General features: G+C 41.4%; 1 protein-coding gene across 1 annotated transcript in view; it reads left to right on the forward strand.

The window, feature by feature from the left end:
• The window catches only part of FSIP1 (fibrous sheath interacting protein 1), a 142936-nt gene that overhangs the window by 104256 nt on the left and 10844 nt on the right, over positions 1 to 27836 (forward strand). The window contains exon 9 of the mRNA XM_089681490.1: positions 4119 to 4280. Coding sequence (XP_089537616.1) covers positions 4119 to 4280 — 162 coding nt within the window. The remainder of the gene's footprint in view (positions 1 to 4118; positions 4281 to 27836) is intronic.

Genomic DNA, 27836 nt, shown 5'->3' on the forward strand with positions numbered 1-27836 from the left:
CAGTCACTTTCTTGCTTTAGCATTGTCTACCTATCCCCTGTTCTACTAGGTAACTGATGTTTACAAACTGCTAGGCTAAAAAGTATGTTCAAAAACCTTTTTCATGGACACACACTTTACATTGGAGAGCCACCTAGGGTGCTGCCAATAAAGGCATGTAGGTATTAGTTTTATAATGATGGTACACGTGGAATATTACAAAGGATTAGATTTGTTTCTTATATGTCTAAGCCTGCAAACTGTAGAACATTTTAGTATGATGCTCTGATATGCTTCACGTTATTTTAGTGTGATGCAAAGTGATCACATCTTTACATATGATAATTTGTTTTTATTCTTTTTTATTTTCTTGTTCAAACAATTTTATTAACAATAAACAGGAATGACACAAACAAGGAGACATCGTTAATGTATACTAGGCATTAAAGTGACAGTAGGACATAATAAAATAAATGAGGGTCAAGGCATTAATGCCTATACATTTCCAACGGAAACAGGTAAATAAAAATCAACAACAGATCACAATATGGTGTCAGCCAAGCATAGCAATGTCTCCCAAGTGCATTAAAGAAATAGGGGGAAGTTTTGAGGGGGTCAGACAGGGGCGGAAGGGGGGGGGAAGGGGAAAAAGAACAACAACCATGACTCCATGAACATTCATCAAGTTTACATCAGGCGCTACGCACGAAGGGCTATTGACCATATCCTTGGCGTACAGTACAGAACTCAAGGGAGAAGTAGTGATTCGTCAAAGTTGGACGGGAGGAAGCGCTCTACCCAAGGGCTCCATATGCACAGGAATTTAGGGATTGTGTCAAGAACTGTGGCTTCCACTTTTGCGTGTATCATGGCTTGTGTTATTCTGGTTTTGACGGCCGCGACACTTAGGGTAGGGGATTTCCAAGACTTCGCTATAACCTGTTTAGCCGCTGTCGTGACTTGCATAAGGAGCTTGAATTGCGAGTTGGAGATGTCAGGAGGGCATTGATTGAGTAGGGCTGTTGTTGGGTCGGGCCGTATAGTGATAGTGCTAAATGTAGATATCATGGTGAAAATTTCATCCCAAAAGGTTCGGGCTACAGGACAGTAATTAAATTAAAGTTCCGCGTTTATGGTGATCTATAACCGAGAGTATGTGTGAAAGGAAAGGTAAAGGGTCTTGGTTTGGGGCATAGTATGCAACAATGGTGACATCTACGTCAAGGAGTTGCCCTACTAACAGGAGGTAACGACCCTCCGGGTCTTTGATTTCGGTGCATGGCGTGAAAGGTGTTGTGTGATGGAAGGCAATCAGTACCCCCCTACGTTTGGCGGTGGCAGAGGCTGTATAGACCTGAGGATATCGAGGACCAAAAAACTTAGGAGTGGAGTTGGTAGTAAAGTGCGTTTCCTGAAGACAGACCACGTGGGCTTTAAGTGTAGCGAAGGTTTGGAAAGCCTTATTACGTTTCTGCGGGATATTGAGGCCCTGAACATTCAGGGTAAGGACATTTAACGAGCCCATGGGGAAAGTGCATAGTGGTTTGGATAGCATGGTATCACCGCCCAGGGTGGAGCCTGACGATTACTGCGGGGGATAAGATTGTTGCGGAGTATGTTGTGCAAGGTCATGGAGTCATGTTGGAGGGAGGGAAGAGGGGTACGGTAGGAGAGAGGTAATAGGAAAGAAGGGGTGTAGGAGGCCATTTAAGGCCTAAAAAAGGTGGGCTCCCAAGGACACTCTGGATCAGGGTGATCTAGGGAGCAACAGTAGCCCAAGTGTTATTAAATAACCAATAACACAGGGGCTAAGGTGGAGTGTGCAGGTACGCGGACCGTAAGGATGACAGCAATGTAATTACTAAATGATGGCAAGGTCCTGGTAGAAAAAACAGGTATATTAAAAAAAAGACATTCGAAAAAATCAGGGCATCCCAGACTCAGACGGCACTAATAGTGCAAGTGAAACCTCATGGGTGCCGGGGTACGACATCGCATGCCGTCAAAGCCTAGGCTCCCAGATATAAACTAATATGGAACCCAGGAGGGGGGGCGCAGAACAATCCCCATGTTGTGGGGCAATCCAAGATTTAATGGGTAGAGGGAGAGAGAATATTAACGGTGTTAACCGTGATGATAATGATAACCAAAAGAATATATTGTATGGTGTGTGCGGCAAAAATAGGGGGGAAAAAGAAGGATAAACGTGGGACACAGTTCAGTCCATGGTATCTTGTGAGGATAGGCCTGGAGACGAAAAACGCCCTCTCTTGTGGAAGTTGAATTGACCATCAGTTGTACGCGCGGGGAAGGACTTGAGCTGGATGTGGACCTCCGCTTGGTGCTCTCCGATGGCGTCACTGGGGGATGTAGTTGCAGGGTCTGCAGGGTGTCTAAAAGGTCCTCCGGAGTCTTGCAGGTGTAATCCCGTGACTGGTGTCGGAATCGCACTGCAAAAGGGAAGCTCCACCTATATTGTATTGCATTGCATGTTGTTGAAGTACTTGTAGGTGGGGTTTCATAGCCCTGCGCTTGGCGATGGTTGTGGGGCATAGATCCTGGAATAATTGGTAGGTATGACCTTGGAACTGTAGAGATTCTGCGTTACGGACAGCTTGTAGAAGTTGCTCCTTGGTACGGAAAAAGTGAAGCTTGGCTATAATGTCACGTGGCGGACCGTCAGTGCGTCGTGGTGCTAACGCCCTGTGAACTCTATCCAATTCCAATCTATCGATTGGGATAGCTGGGGCAAGCTCTTGGAACAGAGCTGTTATTGTTGATTGAACATCAACGATCGTTTCCGGAAGGCCACGGATACGTAGATTTGAGCGCCGTGCTCGGTTTTCAAAGTCCTCTAGTCGTGTTAATAATGTAGCGTTTTCGTCACGCAGGAGATCAAGGTCATCCGTATGCGTCTGAAGTGAGGCGTCAAGACCATCCACCCTCTGTTCTAGGTCCGCAGTGCGTTGTCCTAGCTCACGGATTTCCCTAGACAGTGTGGCAGTGATGCGGTCCGAGGTTTGCTTCAAAGCTTTGTGTAGCATTTGTTCAAAGCGGGTTAACAGGTCAGGGGTTGTAAGGTCAGACGTCAGGGCTTGTGCAGGGGCATCTGTTTCAGTGTCAGACTCACCCTCAGATGTGCAGGGATGGCTGGGCTGCGGATCCTGCAGGGCTGCATATGCCCCTGCTGCTTGCTTGCTTCCACGTGCTGGGGCGGTGGCCATCTTTGTGGAGGCCTTTGCCAGGGCCTCCTTGATGGTTTTGGTGGATGGGGGGACCTGGTGCCGGGGTGCCCCTTTGACCATATTGCAGCTTTTAATGGGGGGGGCTGTTATTCTGATCTCAGCCCCCCCTGCTCTCTCTCCTCTCTCCTCTGCCTCCGTGTAGCGTGGGCAGCGGTGGGCGGGCCTATAGACGGCTCACTGCAGGGACGGAGTCCCTTGTCGGATTTCTCCGACTTGCCGCGGAGGATCCGCCTCAGACCAGGGCGGATCAGACCCTGGGAGGATTGCCACGGGGACCGGGTCCCCTCCTTGTGTATTGCGGGCCGGGACCCGCTGCTTCCAGGCACTGTCACCCGACGGGGAGACGGAGCCTCAGCGGGACATGTTCTTCCCGCCGGCCGCGCATGCGCACTCGTTTTTATTCTTTTTTATTAAGTAGTGGAGTCTTGTTCCATGTTAGTCATTGCTTGGGAAAGTTTTACGTTTAAGCAGTACCCTGATTTGGCTAACATAAGTTATAAAATTTTTCATAAAAAGTCAGGTTCCTTCCTCAGGCATTGCATATACAATTGTATAATGACTGAGGAAGGAACCTTTTTAAATTTAATTTAAATTGAAGCCAATGAAGGGCATCACTTAAACTCCAAATGTTCTGCACCCTTTTATTAAAAAACAGTTTTAACCTACCACACTATGCAAGTGAGCTTGGGGTATTTCTGGTGATTGCAGTGTGTGGACAGTTGATCTTAACAGTGCAAGATTTCTAATAACCAGCATCAGAACCTTGGATGTCACCATAGCTGTTATCAGTTCAGTTCAGTGGATCAAATATAAAAAAAATTCAAAATATCACATTATCCTTTATAATCCTTTTTGTTTCATTTTCAATTCATATAAAATGCATTGTATTCATAGGAAAATGTTTCCCTTTGGCTGTTGCCTGGTGAAGGCTACACTCCAGAACCAGAAGAACTTACACAACTGGCAATGATAGAAGCACAACTTCAGATGTTTTGTATTCCTACAGAAACCAGTGATTGTGACTATGGTGGTATGTCGCCCAAACAATCAAAATCGGTAAACATTTTTTTTTTAAATACACATGTGTAGTAGTGATTTGCAGCATAATTATTTAACAAGGCTTTACAGCTATCCCTTTGTCCCTTTTGCTATTACATAGCTTGTGCTTTAAAATTTGTGCGCCATCAGTTCATCACAGAGCATGTAGGTCATCATTAAAGTGGAACTAACTGTAAAAAGTAAGCAATTGCGAACAGGCAGGCTTTTTATTGCAGAAGAGACATGCAATCTCTGCAGAATGTACACTGAGCTGCACACTGCCAGTTTGCTGGGATGCATGCATTTCCACCATGCGGGACGTTATCCCGCAGGAGCCAATCTAAATGGCCAAAGAACGTCACCCAGAAGAACCTGAGAAGATGCTGGAGCCATCGAAGGACGTTGCAGGCATCCGACCATTGGAACTATGATACTTTTTGAGCCTTTAGTTCTGTTTTAATAATACATTTATTAATAACCTCCATTTGTGTGAATCAACGCTGTACTGTATATAGATAATAATGCTAGGAACTAACCCTTTTACTGACCCAAAGGTAAGAGTTATATCAGAGCAGAATTGCTTGCAACAGGCTGGCCAAGTTGCAGTTGCACTTACTGTAGTGACCATGAGCTTATGCTAGAGAGGTAGCTCAATTGCTCCCACAATGCCTCCTCCGCTCTCCTGATGCTTCCTTCAGTCCCATGATGCATCCCTTGTTCCCCCAATTCATCCATCGCCAACACTTTCTCCTAGACCAGGAATAATTGGTATTACAACATTGTGAATATTGCAGTGATTGACCCTGGGGTTGTTCCGGATCAATCTGACCTTCAGCTGCAAGGTCTAATCTTCCATTCTTCTTGCAGTCGCTGGTTTTTATTTTAATGACATGGCTGTTGAAGCCGCCTATAAGTATAAACAGAAGAGTCTGCACCCATATAAATGTAGTCTGTTTATTAAAAATAAAAAGAAAGAAGAATAATGCACTCACTGCATTTGAAGAAATAAAAGCATGTCACTGGTGGTATTGGTGTCCCTGGTGTAATGGCTCCCGGATAAAGAGTTCCACAGGTAATCTGCTGGTCTTCTTCAGAGATTGGCAGGCAAGCAGCTGGTAGCTTAATCCTCTGGCACAAGGAGAACTGTGCTGCCAAGAGATGGGAAGGCCTGGGAAAAAATGGAAAAATTGGGGAAATATGTTTTTCGTTTTTTTTTCCCAAAGCCGTTTTTTGTGTTTGAATATGTTCTTTTACAATGAATCTATGACATGGTATTCAAACTGTATAACATGAAGACTTTTAAGTTTTCTGGGACTTTATGTAAAGTCTTAAATTATTGCAAGTTCTCTCAGCTGAAGACAAGCAAATCCTGGGATACAATTTAAGCAACACTGTTTTTCTCAGTGCAGTTCTCAAACAAGAGAAATGTGCATTTCTGCCACTATAAAGGCACTGCAGAGGAAAGACTGCAGTTTAGTTTTCTTGTGGGCTACCTCTTGTACCTCCTACAGTTGGGTCATTGTTGGGATACAGTAGATGATAGTAGGGTAAATTTATCTGACAAATTTGTTTATTTTTATAACCTTTTAAATGTTTCCTACGAATGTTCTCTGCCATCACAGCATAATGTTTCACAGCATATCGTCTGCTCAGTAAATTTGTTTTTGTTTTCCTTTGCTCAGTAAAATGGTGAGACCAACAGTTAGAGTTTGGAGACATTACCACAGTGCAATTTCTGCTGAGTGCAAAGCTGTAATTTGAAAATATTGTGAGGGAAAAAATATTTTCCAAATGCTACAAGAATGACAAAGCACATCCTTGCATGCCAGTGGTGCCCTAAAGACATGAAAAAAATACTTTATGGAATGAAATGATGAAGACGATCATGAAAGTGCAAGTAGCTTTTCTGTCCAGAGTTCTCAGTCCAGAAACACTTTCTGCTGCTTCTGGATCATCACAAAGTGTTTCTTCACAGCAGTATCTTCAAGTAATTTAACTTGGTTTGCAAGTGTTGCAAACCACACCTTCTCAAAAAATACATATCTTCATTCATAGATAAAGTGACACCTGAAATCAGGAGAACCTTGATCAAGGTCTCGCAAGAGCAGTATATGCTTCTGGATCAGCATTGTCAATAATTGAAAATGCATATTGGCAGGAAGCTTTTAAATTATTAAGACCATCATATGGTTTGCCATGAAGACATCATTGAGCAAGCCTCTTTTCAATTTATAAAACTACTCCATGCAAATGTTTGAAAATTCTACCAAAAATTTCCATTTTTCCCCAAAAAATACAGGGAAAAAATTTTTTTTTTCTCATAGCTTCAAAATTTCTGGACATTTTACATCTCTAGTGCTACCAGACATTAGGCCAGAGGATTAAGCTACCAGCCTTTCCTGTGACATTTGCCTCTGCTATCCCAGCCCCTTCTCTACATATACCCATGACTTTCCATTGACTTCTGGGAAGATTTACAGAACTTGAAAATTTTCATTTCTTGGTGTGAAGCTAGAGAATTCTTCCTCACAAGTGTTTCATGGGTTGCATCACAGTTTTTTATCCAATCTTGATTTGACCTGGGATTGGCTTTGAATATAAATCAAAATCAAGTCGTATTTTGACCTTAGTGGCTCTTTCTACTCCAGGCCAATGTATGCGGAAGATGTCTAGAGCCAGTGCTGTGTAAAGAAGACTACAGTGGCAAATAAGTAGTAAATAAACCTAGTAATACATTCATAGAAAAGAAAAGATGAGAAAATATTGTTAAAAAATACAAGTCCTGTTATCCCGGAACAGACTGAAGGGGGTTAAACTACATTCACTGTGGTCCCAATCGTCCCAGATTTTGTTAAAGTGCAATAAAGTGTTATCCGTCAGAACTGTGAGGTACCATATTCTCCTAACATCTTCAATGACACTCAGACGTTGAGTAAAAGAGAGTGCATTAGTGAAGAGCCAACGTGAGGAAACAGCTCTTCTAGCAGTGACCAAAATATGTAGTATCAATTTCTTAAAGTGTTTGGAAGTCCCAGGAAAAGTTAAACCTAATAAAACAATAGAGCGGATCAGGGGGAGAGGAAATTCCCAATACCTCAAAGAATATTTGAAACACATGTCCAAAAGGGCTGGGTGCGGCGGCATAGCTAAAAGATCTGCTATAGAGAGCCTATACTGTCAAGACATTTCTAGCAAGATTATGACAAAGTCGGGTTGTGAGAAAGTATTTTGTAAGTTGTCTCTTTCTGCACCAGACAGTGTGATGATTTGGTTGTCGATTCCCAAATTCTTTCAAATTGTTAAAGATAAATGGGACGAACTAGAAGATGAACCCATTTATGATCACCGCGCTGCGTGCCCCCAGAGCCGCGCATGCGCAGTTTGAGTGGGATGACGCCCTCCCAGATCAAGAGAACCGCCTTGCGCCCATAATTATCTTAAATGGCAGGCGGGAGGCGGTTAAATTCGAAGGTAAAAGTAAAAATCACATCTGGGTATATGTTTCTTGAAGAAATGGAGTTAAAGGAGTGCACTTTGTGAGTAACTGGATGTACAAGATGGAAAAGTTTAAATATATTAGCCTGCGCCCAGGGCATCATACACCCATAGAAACCGGTGGGTTAGGGTTATATAGGACATTGGACAGAGGTGGACATAGTGAAGAAAGAGAATACTGTATGGCACCTTTTTTCCTGCCTGTGTAACTCTTACCTCTTTGCTGCAGTGCTTCTCCCAGACCTGTGATCTCATTCACATGTGTAGTTTGGCTTCTGTGCTCACCTATGGGTGTTGCCTACTATTCTGTGGGTTTATATTTATCTTCCATCACTTCCTTGCCTGCCTCCCAGTTTCCTTCCCTGTATAAGACATTTTCAGCCCGCGTTCCCTGAGCAACTTCCCAGTTCTCTTATTTCCTGTTTGCCTACTACTATGTGTATTCTTTGTCTGTACCGCCCTGGTTCCATCTTGCTGCAAGTCCATCCTCACCATCAAGTAACCTGGTGAAGAAGCAGGCTGAGGCTTAAAGTCTGTGCCCTGAGAAAACCTGAGTTACGATCTATAAGGGCTCACTATCACTTTAACCTGACAGCCATGTTTTAATTCTACTGGTACTGGGCTTTCCAAAAATATTTGTTTTTGGGGGTCTTTTAGAAACTTTCAAAGCTATATAGTGGGAAGTGACATAAAAATGAAAAATAGCCACCTGAAACATGAAGGGCAGGGCTCGGCTGTAAAGAGTTAGAAATTGCATGACCAGAGCTCTATATGACCGTTTTGTTATCGATTGTTACCGAGGGGAGGTAGCAAATGGTAGACAATTATATGAAAGTATGGGAAAAAAAGAGTTTTTTAAGGTAGCCCAACTTGACACAAATATTTATAAAAACATTTTATTTCATTGATTAAAAATAAAAGTGAACAAAAATTTAAAAATCTTGCAATCACCCAAACAAAACCATGCATAATTACCTGATCCAACACCTACATAGCTATTACTATTCAACACATCTTAAATTTGGCAATATTGATTCAGAACTGCAGCTAGTGAAGAATGGATGGATGTTCTCAACTAGCTTCTTCGTAAATACCTGCTTCTTCTTGAGTATAGTGGCATAGATAATAATGATAAAAATATACATAAACATCCAGAACATAGATATCAATACTAGTGTTAGAATACCAAAATTACACGTTTATTATAGCATACCAGGGTGATGTTAATATTGGAAAGGATTCCCTTTAGGAACATGGGTATAAGACCGCAAGGCTGAAAACATGGTATCCAGCTGGGAGAGGAAAGCAGAACATTGCAGTATCTAAGCACCAGAGGAATAAAGCACCGGGGACCAGATGGCATACACCCATGTGTCCAAAAATGATTGTGCTCTGTCATTTCAAAGCCATTGTTTCTAACTTTATGGACTCTTTAATGACTGGCATAGTACCATTACATTGGTGTAAGGCCAATGTGGTGCCTATAGTTAAAAAGGGTTTAAAGTCTGTCAAGTAATTACAGACATGTTAGTTTAACTTCTATAGTTGTGAAGATAGTTTATTAAAATACCACATAGATGCGTTTTTGCCAAAAAAAACAATTCCATATTTCTTTTTATGAGGAGGAAAGCAAAAACGACAAAAAGGAGTGGCTGTGGGTATAGTATACTTGGATTTTGCAAAAGCGTCAGACTCAGTTTCCCACACACGACTAATGGAGGAGGCTACAGGGTTGAAGACCAGTCTGTATATAATGTACTGTACGGTACAGTGTCAGGGCACAAGACTGGTCTGTATATAATGTACAGTATGGTGTCAGGGTATGGACTGGTCTATAAAACCTGACACCATACTCTACATTATAAACACTGACCTGTTTGCAGGATTCACTCCCCTAAGCACCAGTTCTGCTTCCAGGGACGTGTTCTGCATTGCCTCACAAATGCAACAGTATCCACTTCCGGTTCTATCCCTGGGCACACTGCCCATTCTCATATTCGTGAGTGTCATTGGATGTCTAGCTAACTCTCCTATTGGCTAAGCTATTGCACAGTCCATGAAAGGAGGAGTCATGATGTCATCCCACACTCTGCCTATTGGGAGATGTAGTCTGAGTATGATCTATCGATATGTTCTGTATGGTGTGCACAGGAGAGGACTGCAACGCTACATACTGACATAGGAGTGTGGCCAGCAGACTCAGATCTGGGGAAGGCACAGACCTTCCCAACAGGCTGGAGGGACGGACATCACGGTAGACAGTGCTGAGTGATGGAACCCACCTTGTGCTGGCCAACCCTAGGAAGAAGGAGAGGAGATATTATCCTTATCACCTGAATCGTCACAGGAGGAGACAGATGTGGTGGGGAGAGACAATATCCTTTTATTTTGAACTGGTGCCTAAAAACTGAACTGCATATTCAGGATGAGTTCTTACTAATGGTGTGTTGAAGGGTAAGATTTTATCTTTTTTTTTTTTTTCTTGAGGAAAGTGGCATAACCTGGGTCACGTCTAAATGAGAGCAGTGCAAAAGGAGAGGGTTTCAGCTGTGGTATAGTGGGACAACATCATTGTGAACTGATGGCCAAAACTGAAGTGCATATTCAGGATGAGGTCTAACTAATGCTATGTACAAAAGATTGTTACTTCTTTTTGTGTGTATTGGGATCCAAGCAGTTCACAAAGGGAGAGCTTCAGCCAAATTTTTTTTATTTGTTTTTAAAATATGTTTTTAAATTGTAAACTGGAGGACACTGCTTTCTTCCGCCATCTGAGGTTTGCTTTTTTCTCTAACTGATGTATCACCAGGTACCACTGTTTTAACCTCGTCAACAGGCAAGGTTTTAACTGTACCACGACCTGGATAAATGAGAACTTTCACAGATTTACTACATATTTTGTGTTTTTGTTTGAAATGTACTTTTGCATTGCATGTTAATATTATCTCTATCTTTGATACATAATACTTAATGCATAGAAAACACTAACGCTTCTACAGCAGAAATCCAGTTCAATGTGCTGTAAATACATTGTTTTTCTGAGTAAACTCTGGGCAAGTGTTGCAGATGTCATATACTGGTAGTATTGGTCTTTGGAACAGGTGCCTAGAGTTAAAGGTTTCATGTAGAACATAAGATGCAGGGAATTACACCTAGTTCTGCTTGTAAAATGAATCCATACAGATGTCTCTCTAGCTCTCACCAGGGAAACTTGACTTGCTTTTAAATTATAGACAGTTCCTCGCACAGGAAATAAACACAACAAAATCTTGCAGTCCAAGTTATATTTAAAACACGAATATAATCTTTATGGGTGTCATTTTGAGACAAACAAGTGTTTCAGAAAAAGAAAATACACAGACGTGCAATTATGTCTCACCACATAGTATATAACACAAAGCTCCTAATTTTAGAAGGATTGTTTTACGTTGCTTTTTGGCAGCCTGCAAATGTACTATAATTCCCCAGCAAAAATGACATTCTGCTTTTCAAAGAAGAATTCTTTAAACCTATATTATTGTTGTATTTACCAGTGCTTTTGTCAGTACATACCAGCACTGAGTGCAAATAGAAAGAGGATAAGAAAAAACAAACCCTTATTTTCTTATAGCTATTTTAACTGATAGCATATGATGCCCATTGTATGTATCGGGCATTGTAATACATAATTCATTGTGGCTCCGATCATTTACATGCAGTTTAACTGGAAACAGATGTGTTTTTCATTATATTAGTAGTATTAGGGAGGATAAGGTGTCACTGCAATGTATATTGTCAGGGCACTGGCAGCTTTATGGATACATTACAAAAACATCTGTATTTCAAGTTGGCAATATTTGTAATATTTTTGTGTATCCCAAGGGCCAGAACAGCAGTTTTACATTTTCCTTTTATCGGCAATTCTGTCTATGTGCTCCATGAATATGACATTCACTCAATGTAAGGTATTTAAATACAGTCAGATATGGTTCATACTGCTTTGTCAAGACTGATCACTGCAGAACCAAAAGGGCAGCCAAGCAGGTAATATAGCCTGATAACTTCCTTCACTTATTGAAACTACAAATTCCCTCCCAGAATTACCTGCTGTCTGCTGATGTCATCAATGTACTGAAGTTGCATAGGAGAAGTTTTATAGGTTCCAACTACAACCTTGACAGTGTGTCCTAGTGCCTAAGGGCCTGAAGGTCCTCCCAGCCAACCTTTGGGACTAACAGGTTGCATTCTATAAGTCTTTTTAATGAATTGCAGTTAAAGGCTGTCTGATATGAAGACAATATAATGGGAGTAAAAGTGAACGCAGAAATAAATGGAGATAAAAGCAGCTAGCATATAAAAGGTAAAACCTCAACACCTTAAAAATGACATAAAAGATGTAGACATCCTGGTCTCCAGGTTCACCAACAAATGAATAAATTTGTAGCCAAGACCAGGTATCCTTTAGCCTGTACAGTAGATGCCCTGGTGATGTTGTTTAATTTGCTTCAAACTAGTTTATGCCCCCCCAGTTGATTATTTTTCCTCAACTGCTGCTCAATGCACATGGAGGGCTGTCTGATATGAAGACAATATAATGTTTTATCAATAATAGTTGATTTCTATCATATTCTATTTTATTTTTACTCATTTTTTGAGATTTAACAATAAGGTTACCTTTTATATACTTTTTATATACATTTAAGATCTTTGCTGTTTTTATCCATCACTTAGCCATCTATTACAATTAATTTTGAGATTTTTCCTCCATTTTTAACATACTTTTACCTTTTATCCTTTGCACATGAGGTATATCTATATACATTTATGGTTTATATTTATTGCCCACTTTTACAATATTCTTTTATACATATCATTTTTACCTTATTATGCTTTTATTGTAGTTTATTCACATTATCTATGTATGTTATTTAGATTTATTAACTTGATCTAATTTATATTTGTAATAATTTTTATACCTTTTTTTTAATTGTGAGATATTAATTGGATATGGATTTATAGATTGACCTTTTTAGAATTATTTATGAATATTCACTTAAAGGTTTTAGATACATTATTTTTTATGCTGGGCTTTGTAGTTCCATAACTTCAGCACTTTTTATGCTCTTTGCACTTTAGACTACAACAAAATGGAGTCCGCCTATTGAATATCTCTCATTGTATACATAGGATTGGTCTCCTGTATAATGGTGTCTCGAGTTTGCCATTAAAAGTATTTTAATGTATTTGTTTCCCCAAAAGTCCCCTTTAAGTTGGGCATATCCTTACCAAACCATATCCTCTTAATTATGCATTTATTCACGGCACTGTCGGACAACGAGTGACGTTGCTGTCACCGTTCCGAATGCAGGCTTGCGCATGCGGTGACGTGCCCTCGCATGCGCCCATCTCTCCATACGGCGCGCGATCTGCTATTTAATTTCAGTGGCGTCTTGGTGGTCTCACCCCTTTGACAAAGTGCTTGCTGCACGTCAAGGGAGCCCACCAGATTGATGACTAGCCGCACATGGCCGTGAGGAAGGCCAGCGGCCATTTTGTGAACACATGTGAGTTTACTGTTTTTTACCTGGATACTTTTTTATACTTATAAATAAACATACTACACTATCAGTACTATTTTGTCCTCTGGCTTGGTCATTACGAGCCCCATAAGGTGGAGCCATCTTGGAATGTGAAGCCATTACGTAGAGCTGTTTTGATGAGTTTGTGAGCAGAGTGAGACCCCTGAGTGTGATTTGCATCATCCTGAGTGTCCACTTTTGAGCCTGATGACCCCGCAATCCTAGACCAGACCCAGATGACCCCATTATAAGGATATACATATAATGTGCATATTATATGTACTTCTGGTAAGTGCACAATTTTACCGGATCTTGGTACCAGCAATTACCAACACGGAGCACGGATCACCTCGCATTATGGACTATTATATTTTGTGATTGGACTCACCATCACCTTATCATTTTGCTTATACTATACTGATGCGTCACTCAGACGCAGTCATCACTGCACTACTTTTGCGCCAATAGTAGCGCTCACCTATAATATACGTTTACATTTACTTATTAATATTATAGATTTCATGTTCTTTAGTGCTGCATATTTATTTTTGATATGAAGACAAGATGGCTGAATTTTAGATAATAAGTTATCACCTTGGCCTTTCTACAGTCTAATCTTGACCAGTGTCTGGCCCAGAATACCCTCAAGGCACAGGTTACTGCCTTTTCCACCTCAGTCAGGACATTGTTCTTCCTTCCCAATGTCCTTCATGACAAGGAAATCAACTTACACTCCCTGGGTGTGGTCAGGGCTGTTACGGTCTGTTTGGCAGCCAGAGTCTCTGTCCTCAAGTTCTAATCCCTCTCTGTTCTGTCTAGGGCTCCTCAGAGAGGACATCACACTTTCTAATCCACCATTGCCAGGAGATTCAGACAACTTATTTACAGGGCCTACACCCTTAAGGAACAGGTTCCCCCCTTCCCCATTAGAGCCCGTTCCACCAGGGCTGTTGGTAACTCTTGGGCTTTCCAGCATCAAGCATCTGTATCCCATTTTTGCAAGGCTTCCACCTGGTCCTTGTGACAGACCCAGCCGGGACAGAGGCTTTTGGAGGGAACTAAGGGCTGGTCCACTTTTTCAGACTGTTGGAATATTGTATGAGTTTGTATGACAGCATGTGTAATGTACTTTGTGAATTCAGGGTTCTAGGTGCCGAACTGTCTGAGGTGGGCTCCCTGACTGGTCTGGGTGCCTGGCTGTTGATAAGCTTATTGTTAATTAGATCACTGTTTAATTCGGTTACGGTTAGCTGCTAGCTGTTCATTAGGTGTACTCTTAGATATACTGATGATATTACTGGTTAAAGGTTGCATTGTTTAGGATGATGTGATCAAGCTCTTATCTGATTTTGTGTAGTATAAATTCTGTATGAATTTTTAATAAAGGGGAGTTCCAGGTTACACCTAAGGTAGTGTTGTTTATTTCTTAGGTACTATGCCCAGCTATAATACCTTGGTCCTGTGTTCTAGTGGTGAGGAAACAGTGCTGTGACAGAAGCACCTAGGTGGGGTGCTAGGTAGCCCGTCACCGTCCTGATGACACGCGGAGCATGAAATGCATTGAGGCTAAGTCGCTGGCATCACTTTCAGTTCAGTGTTGAACATTACTTTTGGTCTCTGTAGAAGACACACCGGCTCCTTGGACACGAGTGGTGGTGCAAGTTGTCAGGTCCCAATCCAAGAAGCTGATTATGTTGGTGCCTTTCCTCAGCACCCCTTATTGTGAGTGCAATACTTTATGTTCACTTTACTGTGGATTGAATACAAATGTACTTCACTATTCATTTTCTCCCTGGATTTTTTGTTTCTCTTTGGTGGATGTGAGCTGTCTATCAACAGCTATGGGCGGTCTGGATATGGCTATTGTATGACTTGGATTGTGGTACTATATGCTTTCAGGCTGCCATATCAGCCAAAGGGTTCTGGTAAATGAATAATTCACTTACATATGGTGTGCTGACCCCCCTCTTCTTGCACAGCCATTCAGTGGGAAGACCAGTGTGCAGCTATTTCTTTTCCCTGAGCACTGAGAACAGAAGGTCAGAAGGTATGTGATCTCTTATAAATAATGGGAATAAGGTGTTTATTGTTTATGTTTAATATATATACACAAATGTTTTATCTTTCATTTCTATTTTAAACTAAATGGGTTGTTTCACAAGGTGAGGGTTTACATATTCCTTAATATCCAGTTATATTTTGTGCATTTATGAGCTCTTTTTTAAAACAATCTACTGAACTGGTTAGAAAGGTCTTGAGGAAGTATTTGCCACATTTTCACAGCTCTTACTGTGAAGAAGCCTTTTCTAATGTGACAGTTAAATCTCTTTTCCTCTAGGCGATCACTATATGGACCACTTATGTATTTATACATGTTAATCATATCCCTGTTCATCTCCTCTTCTCTAGAAAATAAATTCAGTTCAGCTATTTTTTCCTCATAGTTGAGCTCCTCCATGTTTTTCATCAGCCTGGTTGCCCTTTTCTGCACTTTCTCCAGTTTGCCAATAACTCTTTTTGTGAACTGTCGCCAAAAATTGAACTGTATATTTTAAATGAGGTCTTACTAATGATTTGTACAGGGGCAAAACGATGTCTCTCTTTGGAGTCTATACCTCTTATAATACAAGAAAGTACAGTATTTTGCTAGCTTTAGAAACTACAGCTTGGCATTGCATACTATCATTATGCCTATATTCTACCAGAACACCAGCTCCTTCACCATTGACCCCTCCCAGCTGTACTCTTCCTAGTGTGTATGATGCATGCATGCATGATTAAGCCCCCAAGTGCATAACTTTACATTTATCAAAATTAGACTTAAAGCTGTCCTTTAACTTACCCTGATCCCATTTGTTTTTCTGCCCTTGCTTACCTTGTGGTGGTCTAAGCAAAGTTCGGATACTCACTCAGCCACCAGATCCAGCATTGCCCCAATAACATCCGTCAGTCAACAGACACCGCTGGGTCTCACGTCATCGCAATGCACGCTGGCTCTTTTGGGTTCATCTTGGGGGGCCTTGCAATGACATGCTGCTAGGCCCGCCCATGTCCAGCCTAGTGAATGAATGACTAAAGGCCTCCTGGGATATGTTATGTGAATATTCCAGGAGACCCAGTGAGCACTGTGAACATCATTCATATAGGCAAATGACGTGCATTGAGGAGCAGTGCTGTCTTAATAACATCACGGACCCCTGGGCAAATTAATGCTCTGGGGTCCTTACCAGCCTGCCCCCATTTACCTATTCTCAAGAATGAGAGTATAAACAAGTAGTGGGGGAAGATGTTATTCCAATTGTATATTTACCTGACAGGTTGCTGTTATCCCTGAAGTACTGATTCCAGGATGCTGCCCAGGACACAGCCATCTCAGGACAGCTTATAAAAAAGCGTGACTGTCCCAGCAAATCCGTGACAGTTGGCAAGTATAGTGTAATGCAGGATTATCATGGGCCCCTTGGCAGTGCCCAGGGGTGTCCATGTATTAAAATGGCCCTGTTAGGGGGCATACGTGGGTGGTGAAGATGATGGACGTGTAACTGACCAACTCCACCACACCACTACCTTCCCCGGCTCCTCCGCAACAACAAACAGCACTTTTTAGCAGGAAGCATTGCCATTGGACTCTCATCCAGGATCCACATAGGAAAAAAATCGGGCAGCAAAAACCTCCTTCCTTTCCAACCAAAGACCTGAGGCCTACAAACGTGGAATGGTTCCTGTCCCACGCTGTATCCCAGGCCTCAAGTGAAGCGACTCCCCCAGAGGCGATCGCGGACGATGCAGAGGCTTCAGCACAGGTGGTAATGTTATGTCATGTCATGCCCCTTCAACACACTCAACACCCTACTTAATAGTAGACGTATTAGATGCTAAATTACATACCCTGCTGCAAAACATCACTCACACAATATCATCAGAAATTGGAAAAATAGCACAGGAATTGCAGGGTGAAATAGTATTAATAGAGGAACGCACAGATCAATTGGAGTCTAAATTTTATGACTTATTACATTACGTCCAAGTACAAGAGGAGAACAATCATATCCTTAAGCAACATATGACTCAACAGGAAGATTTGGAAAACCGAGAAAGGCGTCAAAGCTTCAGTATTAGAGGAGTACCAGAAACAGTGGGAGACGCTGACCTACAGTTTTATCTGAAAGGTCTCTTCACTAAATTGGCGCCTAATATCATTGATATTGATTGGCGCAGGGACAGAGCCCACCGCTCACTGGTCCCCAAATGGGTGCCCGCCCACGAGACATCAGGGGCCGCTTTCATTATTATGATAGTAAGGAGTCTCTGTTAAACTCCACCAGGAAATCCTCCTCAATTGACTACAAAGGGGAGAAAATACATATATTTTCAGCGACCTTTTACCTATTACGTTGGCAAAAAGGAGATCTTTGTGCCCAGTAATGATCCACCCCCCAAAACATTGTGTCCCCCTTTAAACTTACAGTCTCTAAAGATGGAGTACAGCATAGTATCTGAGATTTACAGGAAAGTGAAGCCTTAAGAATCTGGGACTTCCCCCTTTACCAGAAGAGGCCATGTCAATGCCAGTTCCCAGGCCTAGACCGATGAGCACTCCAACCAAAATTTGGACCCCAGCTAAGTCCAAGGGAAAGACCCGTATTTCAGTTTCTCAATGTATGCTTACCTCTTGATTTTCTGATGCTTCATGAGAATACCCAGTTGTCCTGGATCCATCCCTGGGACTCTATTTTGGTATCTGCCCACATTCCTGTATTCTTAAGTGGATGCTTTGGCTTACCTTTTGTGGATCAAATTACAGATCTTTCTAATGATTACTCCCATTGAAGTCCTGTTGGGAAGATGCAGGAGGCTTCCGCCCTGTCCTCGACATCACCATGTCCCCTCCTACTACCTATGGCTTTTGCCATGGTCACCTGAGAAGGCTATGGCTCTCAGGTGTTCTATTTGTGATAACTCTATTCTACTGGCGTTTTGGGTATGTCCTATAACCCTCTTCTTTGAAGAGACCTTTTTCATGTCTTTTTTATTAAGACTCTTCTCCCCTTTTTCTTACAATTACCATCCCTGGGTACTACAGTTTCTTTTTGTCAATCTATTTGATTTATTTGACCTGCACTATCATGATGCTATGTTATTTTAAGGTACAATGTATTTATGTATTTTATCCTGTAATGTAAAAGGTTTGAACTCTATGAAGAAGAGGTAGCAGGCCGTGAAGGAATTTAGACACTCCCACGCTGACATTCTGTTTTAGGAAACACATTTCTGCAAAGGAAGTCCCTTTCATTTTGCACTTAAATATTTCTCTTCAGTATATATAGTCTCAAATGCAACAGGAAAAGTGGGAGTTGCCATCCTAATTAGACGAACATGCCCACTACGGGTCGATTCCTCCAAATTAGACCCTCATGGCTGTTTTGTATACCTTGATTGTAATCTAGGAGCAACTCCCATTACTTTTCTCAACGTCTGCACCGAACTCTGTCCAAATGGGTGTTCTAAACGATGTAGTTTCCCCCCTGCTACATTCTTTACATTCATTGAAAGTTATGGGGAAGACTTTAATTTAATCATGTCCCCCAACAGAGATTGAAAGTCCCTTTAGGGCCACCTGCCTCTAAACAGCTTTCAAAACTTTCGATGTCTTTTTGTCAATAGGTCAGGGAGTCTAGACGGTTTGACCCCTGAAGAATAGGACATCCTACTTCTAAACAATACTCATTTTATTCACCGGTGCACAGTGTCTACACCAGATTGGATAATTTTTTGTCTCTACCCCACTATTTAAGTTTATGACATGCTCAGGCATCAATCCAATTACATGGTCCGATCATTCCTCTAAAGTGTTAGATATAGTATTAGGGTACTCCAAATCACGCATGTGTCATTGGAGATTCAATGACTGATTGCTATGCGATGTAAATACTAAAACTGTTTTGTTCGAAGCCCTTCAGGAGTTTTTCAATTATGGGAGGTCCACATAAGAGGACATTGTATAGCAGCCAGCTCCTGACTTAAATGAGATTCTGCAAGAGCTAGAGCTGAACTGATACAGCTGCTCAATAAAGCAGAATCTAGTCTTTTGAACTTTCCAATGACCTCATATGACGTCCTCCTATTCTAACCGCACATGCGTGGCTCCCGGAGCGCGGTGATCAGCGGTGCGCTTTGTCCCTCGGACACAGCGGATCACCAATCCACGTAAAGAGCCGAAGATGTCGGCTCGGTGTGTGATCAGCTGTGTCCAATCACAGCTGATCACATGTAAACAAGGAAATGCCGGTTATCGGTATTTCTCTCCCCACGAACTGTCACGCTGACAGCTCGTGAGGAGAGGAGAGCCGGTAATCGGCATTCCTCGGAGGGGACATGTACACAGATCAGAGCACTGATGATCAGTGTGCCCTGATGATCTGTGTAGCCCCAGCAGCGCCACCTGTCAGTGTCCATCAGTGCCAGCTCTCAGCGCTCATCCATGCCACCTGCCAGTGCCCATCAGTGCCCATCTGAGCTGCCTTTCAGTGTCACCCATCAGTACCGCCTTTCAGTGTCACCCATCAGTACCACCTATCAGTGCCAGTCAGTGCCGCCTAGCAGTGCCAGTCAATGCTGCCTACCAGTGCCGCCTAACAGTGCCAATCAGTGCCGCCTATCAGTGCCATATATGAGTGCTGCCTTTCAGTGCCCATCAGTGATGCCTGCCAATGCCCATCAGTGCCACCTACCAGTGCCTCCTCATCAGTGCAACCTATCAGTGCCCATTACTGCACCCTCATTAGCGCACATCAGTGGAGAAAAATCACTTATTTACAAAATTTTATAACAAAAACTAAGAAAAAGTTTGTTTTTTTTTCACTGGTTTTTGGTTTAAGAAAAAATAAAAAACCCAGAGGTGATTAAATACCACCAAAATAAAGCTCTATCACAAAAAAATGATAAAAATTTAATATGGGTATCGTGTTGCATGACCACACAATTGTCATTCAAAGTGCAACAGCGCTGAAAGCTGGAAATTGGCCTGGGCAGGAAGGGGGTATAAGTGCCCTGTAGGCTAGTGGTTAAGAAATCAGCTTAAGGCTATGGATGCCAATGGTTTGGTGAAGAATATGTTGTGGATGAAACAAAAAGTTCTACAAATTTGCTAATAAACTCCATAGACTATTGGTGAATGAGCTGCGAGCCAATTTTCATCAATCAATCCCTGACTTCCTTTTTTTTAATCAGATGGTACCCCTACCTATTGCCCTTACACCATAGCTAAAATATTTGGCCTCTTCTATAGTAAATTGTACAACTGTCTCTCTCCAGAACTCCATCCACAATTCAATATAAAAGCCTTTGAAAATGTCATGTCCAATCTTCCTTTACCTAAACATACTGACCTCACCATTCTTAATATTGATATTACCTATGAAGAATTAGAAAAAGTAGTTAAAGATCTACCTTTACATAAATCACCAGGCCCAGATGTGTTTACCTATTCTTATTATAAATAATTTTGTCCTAGCTTAGCTCCCCCGTTCTTAGCCCTTTATAAATCTCTACTTTCTGGAGAAACTCCCCACTCCCAATTCCAGCACTCATATATTACCGTCATCTTGAAACCTGGGAAAAACCCTGCAGCTCCGGCTAACTAGACCTATTGCTCTTAACTTGGACTACAAAATTTTCATCAAATTCTGGCGAACAGACTAGCCCCCATCCCACCTAGACTTATCATCAGGACCAAGTTGGCTTTGTGCTAGCTAAACAAGCAGGTGATAATATGAGAAGGACGATTGACTTAAGTTTGCTTAATTGTACTAAAACATCAGTCCTACTTTTAAAAGGCATTCGATAGGCTGAGCTGGCCTTATATGTTAGCAATTCTATGCCACATTGGACTACGTGGTCCGTTCTTTAAAACTATCAATGCATTGTGCTCCTCGCCCATGGCACAGGTTAGCCTTTCCATGTGCTGTGTCTTATCCCTTCCAAATGTTTAATGGTACCAGACGGGTGTCTTCTATCCCCCCTCCTTTTTATGCTTAGAACCATTAGCGGCAATTAGGCTACATCCAGACATACAGGAGTTAGGGTTAGACAAAAGGAGTTTAAGCTATCATTATTCGCCTGACGACATCTTATTGACCATTACAGACCCTCGTATTTCCCTGCCAGGCCTACATAAGCTACTTCAAGACTTTAGCAACTTATCAGGCTATAAAATTAGCGCTTCCAAAACTAAAGCCCTCCCCCTCAATCTTTCTCCTGAACATCTTTCTCTTCTCCAACATAACTACCATTACCATTGGTGTTCTGACTCTATAAAATACCTTGGTACTCATATTACGCTTACATATTTGAATCAAACTTTATACCTTTGTCTATGGATATACAGAACTTATAAAACAAATAGGGCACCTATACTGTCACATTGCTAGGTAGAATAAATGTGTTAAAGATGTCCATATTGCCAAGGATACTGTATTTGTTCGAGACACTTCCAGTTTATATACGGATGGTACAGCTTTGCTCTCTCCAGAATGCTTTCCTTAATTTTGGCATGTCATAGTTCACAGAATCTCTTGTTCTGTGCTTTTAGCTCTCAAGGGGGATTGGGAGCACCCAATCTAATGAAATACTACTGAGCCACTCATTTACGGCATATTCTGTCCTGGTCAGTTAAATTACCTAGCAATAAGTGGTCAGAAATTGAGATATCTCATATGTTTCCTATACACCCATGCACTCTTATTTGTTCTATGCTACTATACCTAAATTACCCCTCCACACTCAACTTTTAACCTCCCTTGCGGTCTGATTATTTCAGATTTTTGGCGCTGAAAGCGGTACCATTATTTTGCATGGAAATATGTAGTTTTTTTATTGTAGGCTGTAATTTTTAGGAATAACTCACTGAAATCTGTCCGAACAAGAGTCTATTAAACATCCCGGGTATGATAAAATTTGAAACACGAAATCATAAATTATAATTTAATAAATAATCATAAAAAATAATAATATAATAATAATACATTTAATTCAATAATATAATCAAACCAAAAACACTGAAATTTGAAATAGAGCGCCAAGTTTGCACATCGCTGAGCAAGGTCGCAAAATCGTTTTCAGTGTCTGGCGAATTTCCCCACGAATCATTATCACTCAATTCTGCAAGTGGTTCTGATTTACTATCGCTGTTCTCTAGCTGATCTAAACCCGCTTTTGACCTAAAGGGACACTTTTTGGACGCCATGGACTTTTCTCAGTTTCCAGGCAGAAAGAACAGACAAAATGCAGGCAGGGCACAGGACAAAGCACTCGGGACAAAATGTATGTGAAATGGGTTGAAACAGCAATGTTTTGCTATGTAAAATTTGTTTGAAAAAAAATGACATTTTTTAAAATTTTCAAATTTCCCGCCGCCGCCCGTACGTCCCGACATCACAGGGACCGGAACACAGAAGCCAGATGCCGGCATCAGCCGGAGGAGATGGCCGGGGATGCTGCAGGGGACACATCGCGGGAGCAAAGGACAAGGTAAGCTCTGCAGGGACTCCCTATGCAGCGCCCGAGTGTAGCTCGGGGTTACCACTTTTGGTACAGTCATTTTACCCCGAGCTACACTCGGGAATACCGCTAGGGAGGTTAAATACTATGTCATTTACGGTAAAAATCTGGCACAAATGTAAAAAAAAAATTGACTCATTACCCCCATGCTCCCATTTGACTAATACACTATACAACCCTGCATTACCTGATAGCTTAATCTACTCTCATATGCTAAGGGTGGCGTATTTCAAATGCGCCATTTAATTCACCCAGTAACCCAGAAGTTTCTCTCCTTTGAGGAAATCAGAACCAGGCACACAACTAATCTTTCCAAGCTCTCTCTATAGATATCGAGAGATCTAGAGAGAGATCTAGAGAGAGATCTAGAGAGAGATCGAGAGAGAGATCGAGAGAGAGATCGAGAGAGAGATCGAGAGAGAGATCGAGAGAGAGATCGAGAGAGAGAGAGATTGAGAGATCTAGAGAGAGAGATCAAGAGATCTAGAGAGATTGAGAGAGAGAGAGAGAGAGAGATCTAGAGAGCGATCTAGAGAGAGAGATCTAGATAGCGATCTAGAGAGAGAGAGCGATCTAGAGAGAGAGAGAGGGAGAGAGAGAGAGATTATATAGATAGATAGAATATGGCCAAAATTGTAGCATTTCAAATATATGTTAATATATTTGGGAAGAATATTTTTAAAATATATTTCAAATATATTTTCTTCCATATGGGCTTCCTGAAAGGTTATTGGTCTCAGTCATGTTCTTATGAACAACCTAAAGGCCAGCTCCACATTTTTTATCATGTTAGTAATAGATAGTCCACATCTTGGAAGGTTCCAATATAAAACATGGAATTGCAATTATTTTAGTAAATATGAACTGCTAAATACCTTTTCTCATCAGCATTATATAGCAGTCTTGTGACTTCTATCAGTGTCCAGAAGAGCACTGATTAAAGCTTGTAGGAGGAGTTTTCATTCTCCTTTCACTGTCCTATGAGACTGCAGGACCCCTGACCCTCTGTCTGGACAGCGCTGCACTCCCTCAAGAAAAAAAAAATCTCTACCAATACACACCAAACTGAGCATGTGCAGCTTGCCATCAAGGCTCTGTTCTTTTAGCAGATGAGTCGAGGACAGTGGAAGAAGGGGGATCAGAGAAGTCAGGATTAAACATCCTTTTTACACAATGCAGAGCATTAACTCCTTAAGTTCCACAGTGAGTATAAGAATCACGCTTTACTGCATATATAGACTGATTTTACTGTTATGGGTGTGTGTAAGTGTTTTTAGCGTTATGCAATCAATACAATTTATTGATTATTTTTTATTGGAACCTTATGTAATGCAGACTATGCATTATGTATATCCTATTGGAAGCAAGCTGGCAGAAGCTTGGAGTTGGACTCTGAAGCCCTGCAGTCTGTTAGATTGGTATAATGGTATTGAGCACTTCTTTTGAGTTTTAGATTTCATGTTACATGTGTATTTAGGATGTAACATGAAACATGGCATGAAACACCATCCCCAAAATACAAAATGCCACACCTTCATCTAAATAGTGGATGGGGGGGAGGCGGGATCATCTCCCAAGCAGATTCCTGATATTTTGGTTTGTTTCATTTATTGAGGCTGGGAGTAGCTCTGTCCACACAGCTGCATAAACCAAGTTCTGAAGGCCCTGTTTAAAAAAAAAAAAAAAAAAAAAAGTAAATGCACATTGATCACACGATTATTGTTGTTGCATTTACTATATGTTTGCAAAAGGTGTACTGTGCCTTTGAACTTTTATCTAGATCAGATTAAATTAGTTCTAAAGCCTGAAGGGTTTTTTTCACCTTAATGCATTCTCTGCATTAAGATGAAAAACCTTCTCCATTCAGCTTTTCCCCCATTATCCCCTTATACTTACCTGAGCCCGATCCAGCTATGTGCACAAGAACAGCGGATTTCATCTCTTCCCCTCGTCATTGGCTCAGACACAGTAGCAGGAGCTATTTGCTACCACTGCTGTCAATCACAGCCAGTGAGGAGGGAGCAGGGGGTGGGGCTGAGCCACACTCTGTGTGTTTATGGACACACAGAACCAGCTCAGGGGTGAGCACGAATGAGTGCCCCTGGCTTGCTATGGAGGCACGCAGGGGGAAGAGACCAGGAAAGTTGGCGGGATCAGGATTGCTCTGTGCAAAACCACTGCACACAGCAGGTAAATATGACATGTTTGTTACTTTTAACCACTTCCAGTCTGGACACTTTTACCTCCTTCCTATCCAGGACAATTTTCAGCTTTCAGTGCTATCACACTTTGAATGACAATTGTGCAGTCATGCAACACTCTACCCTTATGAATTTTTAGCATTTTTTTTGAGACAGATAAAGCTTTATTTTGGTGGTATTTATTCACCACTGAGATTTTTATTTCTTTTGCTTTGTAAATGAAAGTCCAAAAATTTTGAAAAAAAAGTGTTTCTTAAAAAATTTTGCAAGTAATATTTCATCATAAGTCTTTGCCAAAATGTAATCCGTTATCTTTTTAGTAAAAAAAAAAAAAATAACCGAAAATTAGTTTATAACCAAAAATTATAATTTTTAAAAATTGTTTTACATTTTTATATTATTTGTTTTTTTTTTTACATACTGTCACCATGGTGACACTGTACTACTTGTGGGGGGTGATGAAAATTTTTTTTTTTTTTTTACACTGATTGCTTTTACACCCATAAAGGCTGTAAAAGCAATAATTTCTCCTTCTCTCTGGCTGCATTCTTGCAGCCATTGAGAACTACTGTGTGAGCTGTGATTGGTCACAGCTTGTCACATGGTACAAGGCTGTTGTGAATAACCTTGTACCATGTGACCTCTGTGATCATTCACAGATTTCACACGTAGTAAGCAATGATGTTAGAAGTGACATCTTGGTTACTATTCTGCATGTGACCACTGATTGGCCAATCAGTGATCACATGATCGGGACCTTGCACAGAGGTCCGAAGGCCCCAGATCGCGGTGCTGCGCTCTCCCAGTCTAAAATGGCGGGCGCCGTTTATGAACGGCAACCCGCCCCTGGACTGCCACCGTCCAGCCATTTATATACAGTGGCCGGAAGGCAAGTGGTTAAGCTTCTCCACAACTTTATCCCTGACCTGTCTGGTGTGTTCCTTGGCCTTTGTGATGCTGTTTACTAATGTTCTCCAACAAACCTCTGAGGGTTTCACAGAACAGCTGTATTTATACTGAGATTAAATTACACACAGGTGGACTTTTTTTACTAGTTAGGTGACTTCAAAAGGCAATTGGTTTCACTAGATTTTAGTTAAGGGTATCAGAGTAAAGGGGGCTGAATACAAATGCACGCCACACATTTCAGATATTTGTAAAAAATTTTGAAAACCATTTATCATTTTTCTTCCACTTCACAATTATGTGCCACTTGTCTATCAAATAAAATACATTTATGGTTTTGTAACAAGACAAAATGTCCCATAAAGGCTGTAAAAGCAATCATTTCTCCATTCTTGCAGCCATTGAGAACTACTGTGTGAGCTGTGATTAGTCACAGCTTGTCACATGGTACAAGGCTGTTGTGAATAGCCTTGTACCATGTGATTTCTGTGATCATTCACAGATGTCACATGTAGTAAGCAATATCAGAAATGACTTCTTGCTTACTACTCTGCATGTGATCACTGATTGGCCAATCAGTGATCACATGATCGGGACCTCGCACAGAGGTCCCGTACGACGATCGGTGTTCCACTGTGTCCAGTGGACAAAGTGGGCATTGGATTGCGGTGCTGCTCGCTCCCAGGGAGCGCGCACAAGCAGGGGGTGGGGAGGCCATTTATAAACGGCCACCCGACCCTGCACTGCCACCTTCCGGCCATGTATATACAACAGCCGGACAGGAGGTGGCTAGAAAGCAAAACACGAACGTCTACAATCACTTTAAGAAACCAACCCTTACCACCCAACAAAAATGTTTTGTATTCACAATTACAAAAGAATAACATTTATGTCTTTGCATCCTTATCCAAAAACATATTTCTGGGATTAGATGGCTATCTTATAGCATGGTATCATAAATGGCATGGTTACACTGTCTTCTGGAGTTATATAATTACAGTTAAGAAGAATGGGGTTTAAGAAACCACTAAATTGCAAGTCATGTTAAAAATTTCATTAGTAAATATGAATGTTAAAAGAGTAGCAAAAATCTTAGCACTTAGAATAAATTCAGTTAACATCTGTTCAAAAATCTTGGCTCTGATTGGTTTAACCATTAGCCGCCCGGCCAATAGCCGTTTGGCGGCTTGAAAAGCGCTGCAGCTTTCCGGGTCCACGCCATTTGGCGTGCTCCCGCACATGCGCCGTTTGCGCTATTGCAGAGCGGCGCAGCAGCGGGATCTGTCACCGCCCGTGCACCTCGGACACGGCCGATGACAGATCCGAGTACCGGCTCCCGTTGCCGGTACCATGTGACCTGCCGCGACCAATCACAGCAGGTCACATGACAGCTGTATACAATGGATGGCTTCATTCATGATGCCATCCATTGTATACTAGTGCCTAGCTGTGAATGGTCACAGCTAATCACATGCACATGTCATGTGATTAGCTGTGACCAAATCACAGCTAAGCACAAAAAAAAAAAAAAAAAAAAAAAAGCTGAATGAATCGATTTCATTCAGCTAAATGCTTGCTTATAGCAAAGTAATTCTTTGCTATAAGCAAATTGTGTAAAAAAAAAAAAAAAAAAAAATACTGATCACTTCCCCAAAGTAGTACAATGTTACTATGGTAACATTGTACTATTTTGGTCATAGTAAAATATGAAAAAAAATCTTAAAAAAAATTAAAAAAAATGTAATAAAAAATTAAATATAATAAAAAAATAAAAAAAAATAAAAAAAAAATATAATTTTTTTTTTTTTCATACTGTCACCAGTCAGTGTCCCTGTTCACCGCCATGCCAGTTATAT

The sequence above is a fragment of the Staurois parvus genome, unplaced genomic scaffold (assembly GCF_062004578.1).
Source record: "Staurois parvus isolate SC_StPar_1 unplaced genomic scaffold, SC_StPar_1.0 ptg000267l, whole genome shotgun sequence".
Taxonomy (NCBI): Eukaryota; Metazoa; Chordata; class Amphibia; order Anura; family Ranidae; genus Staurois; species Staurois parvus.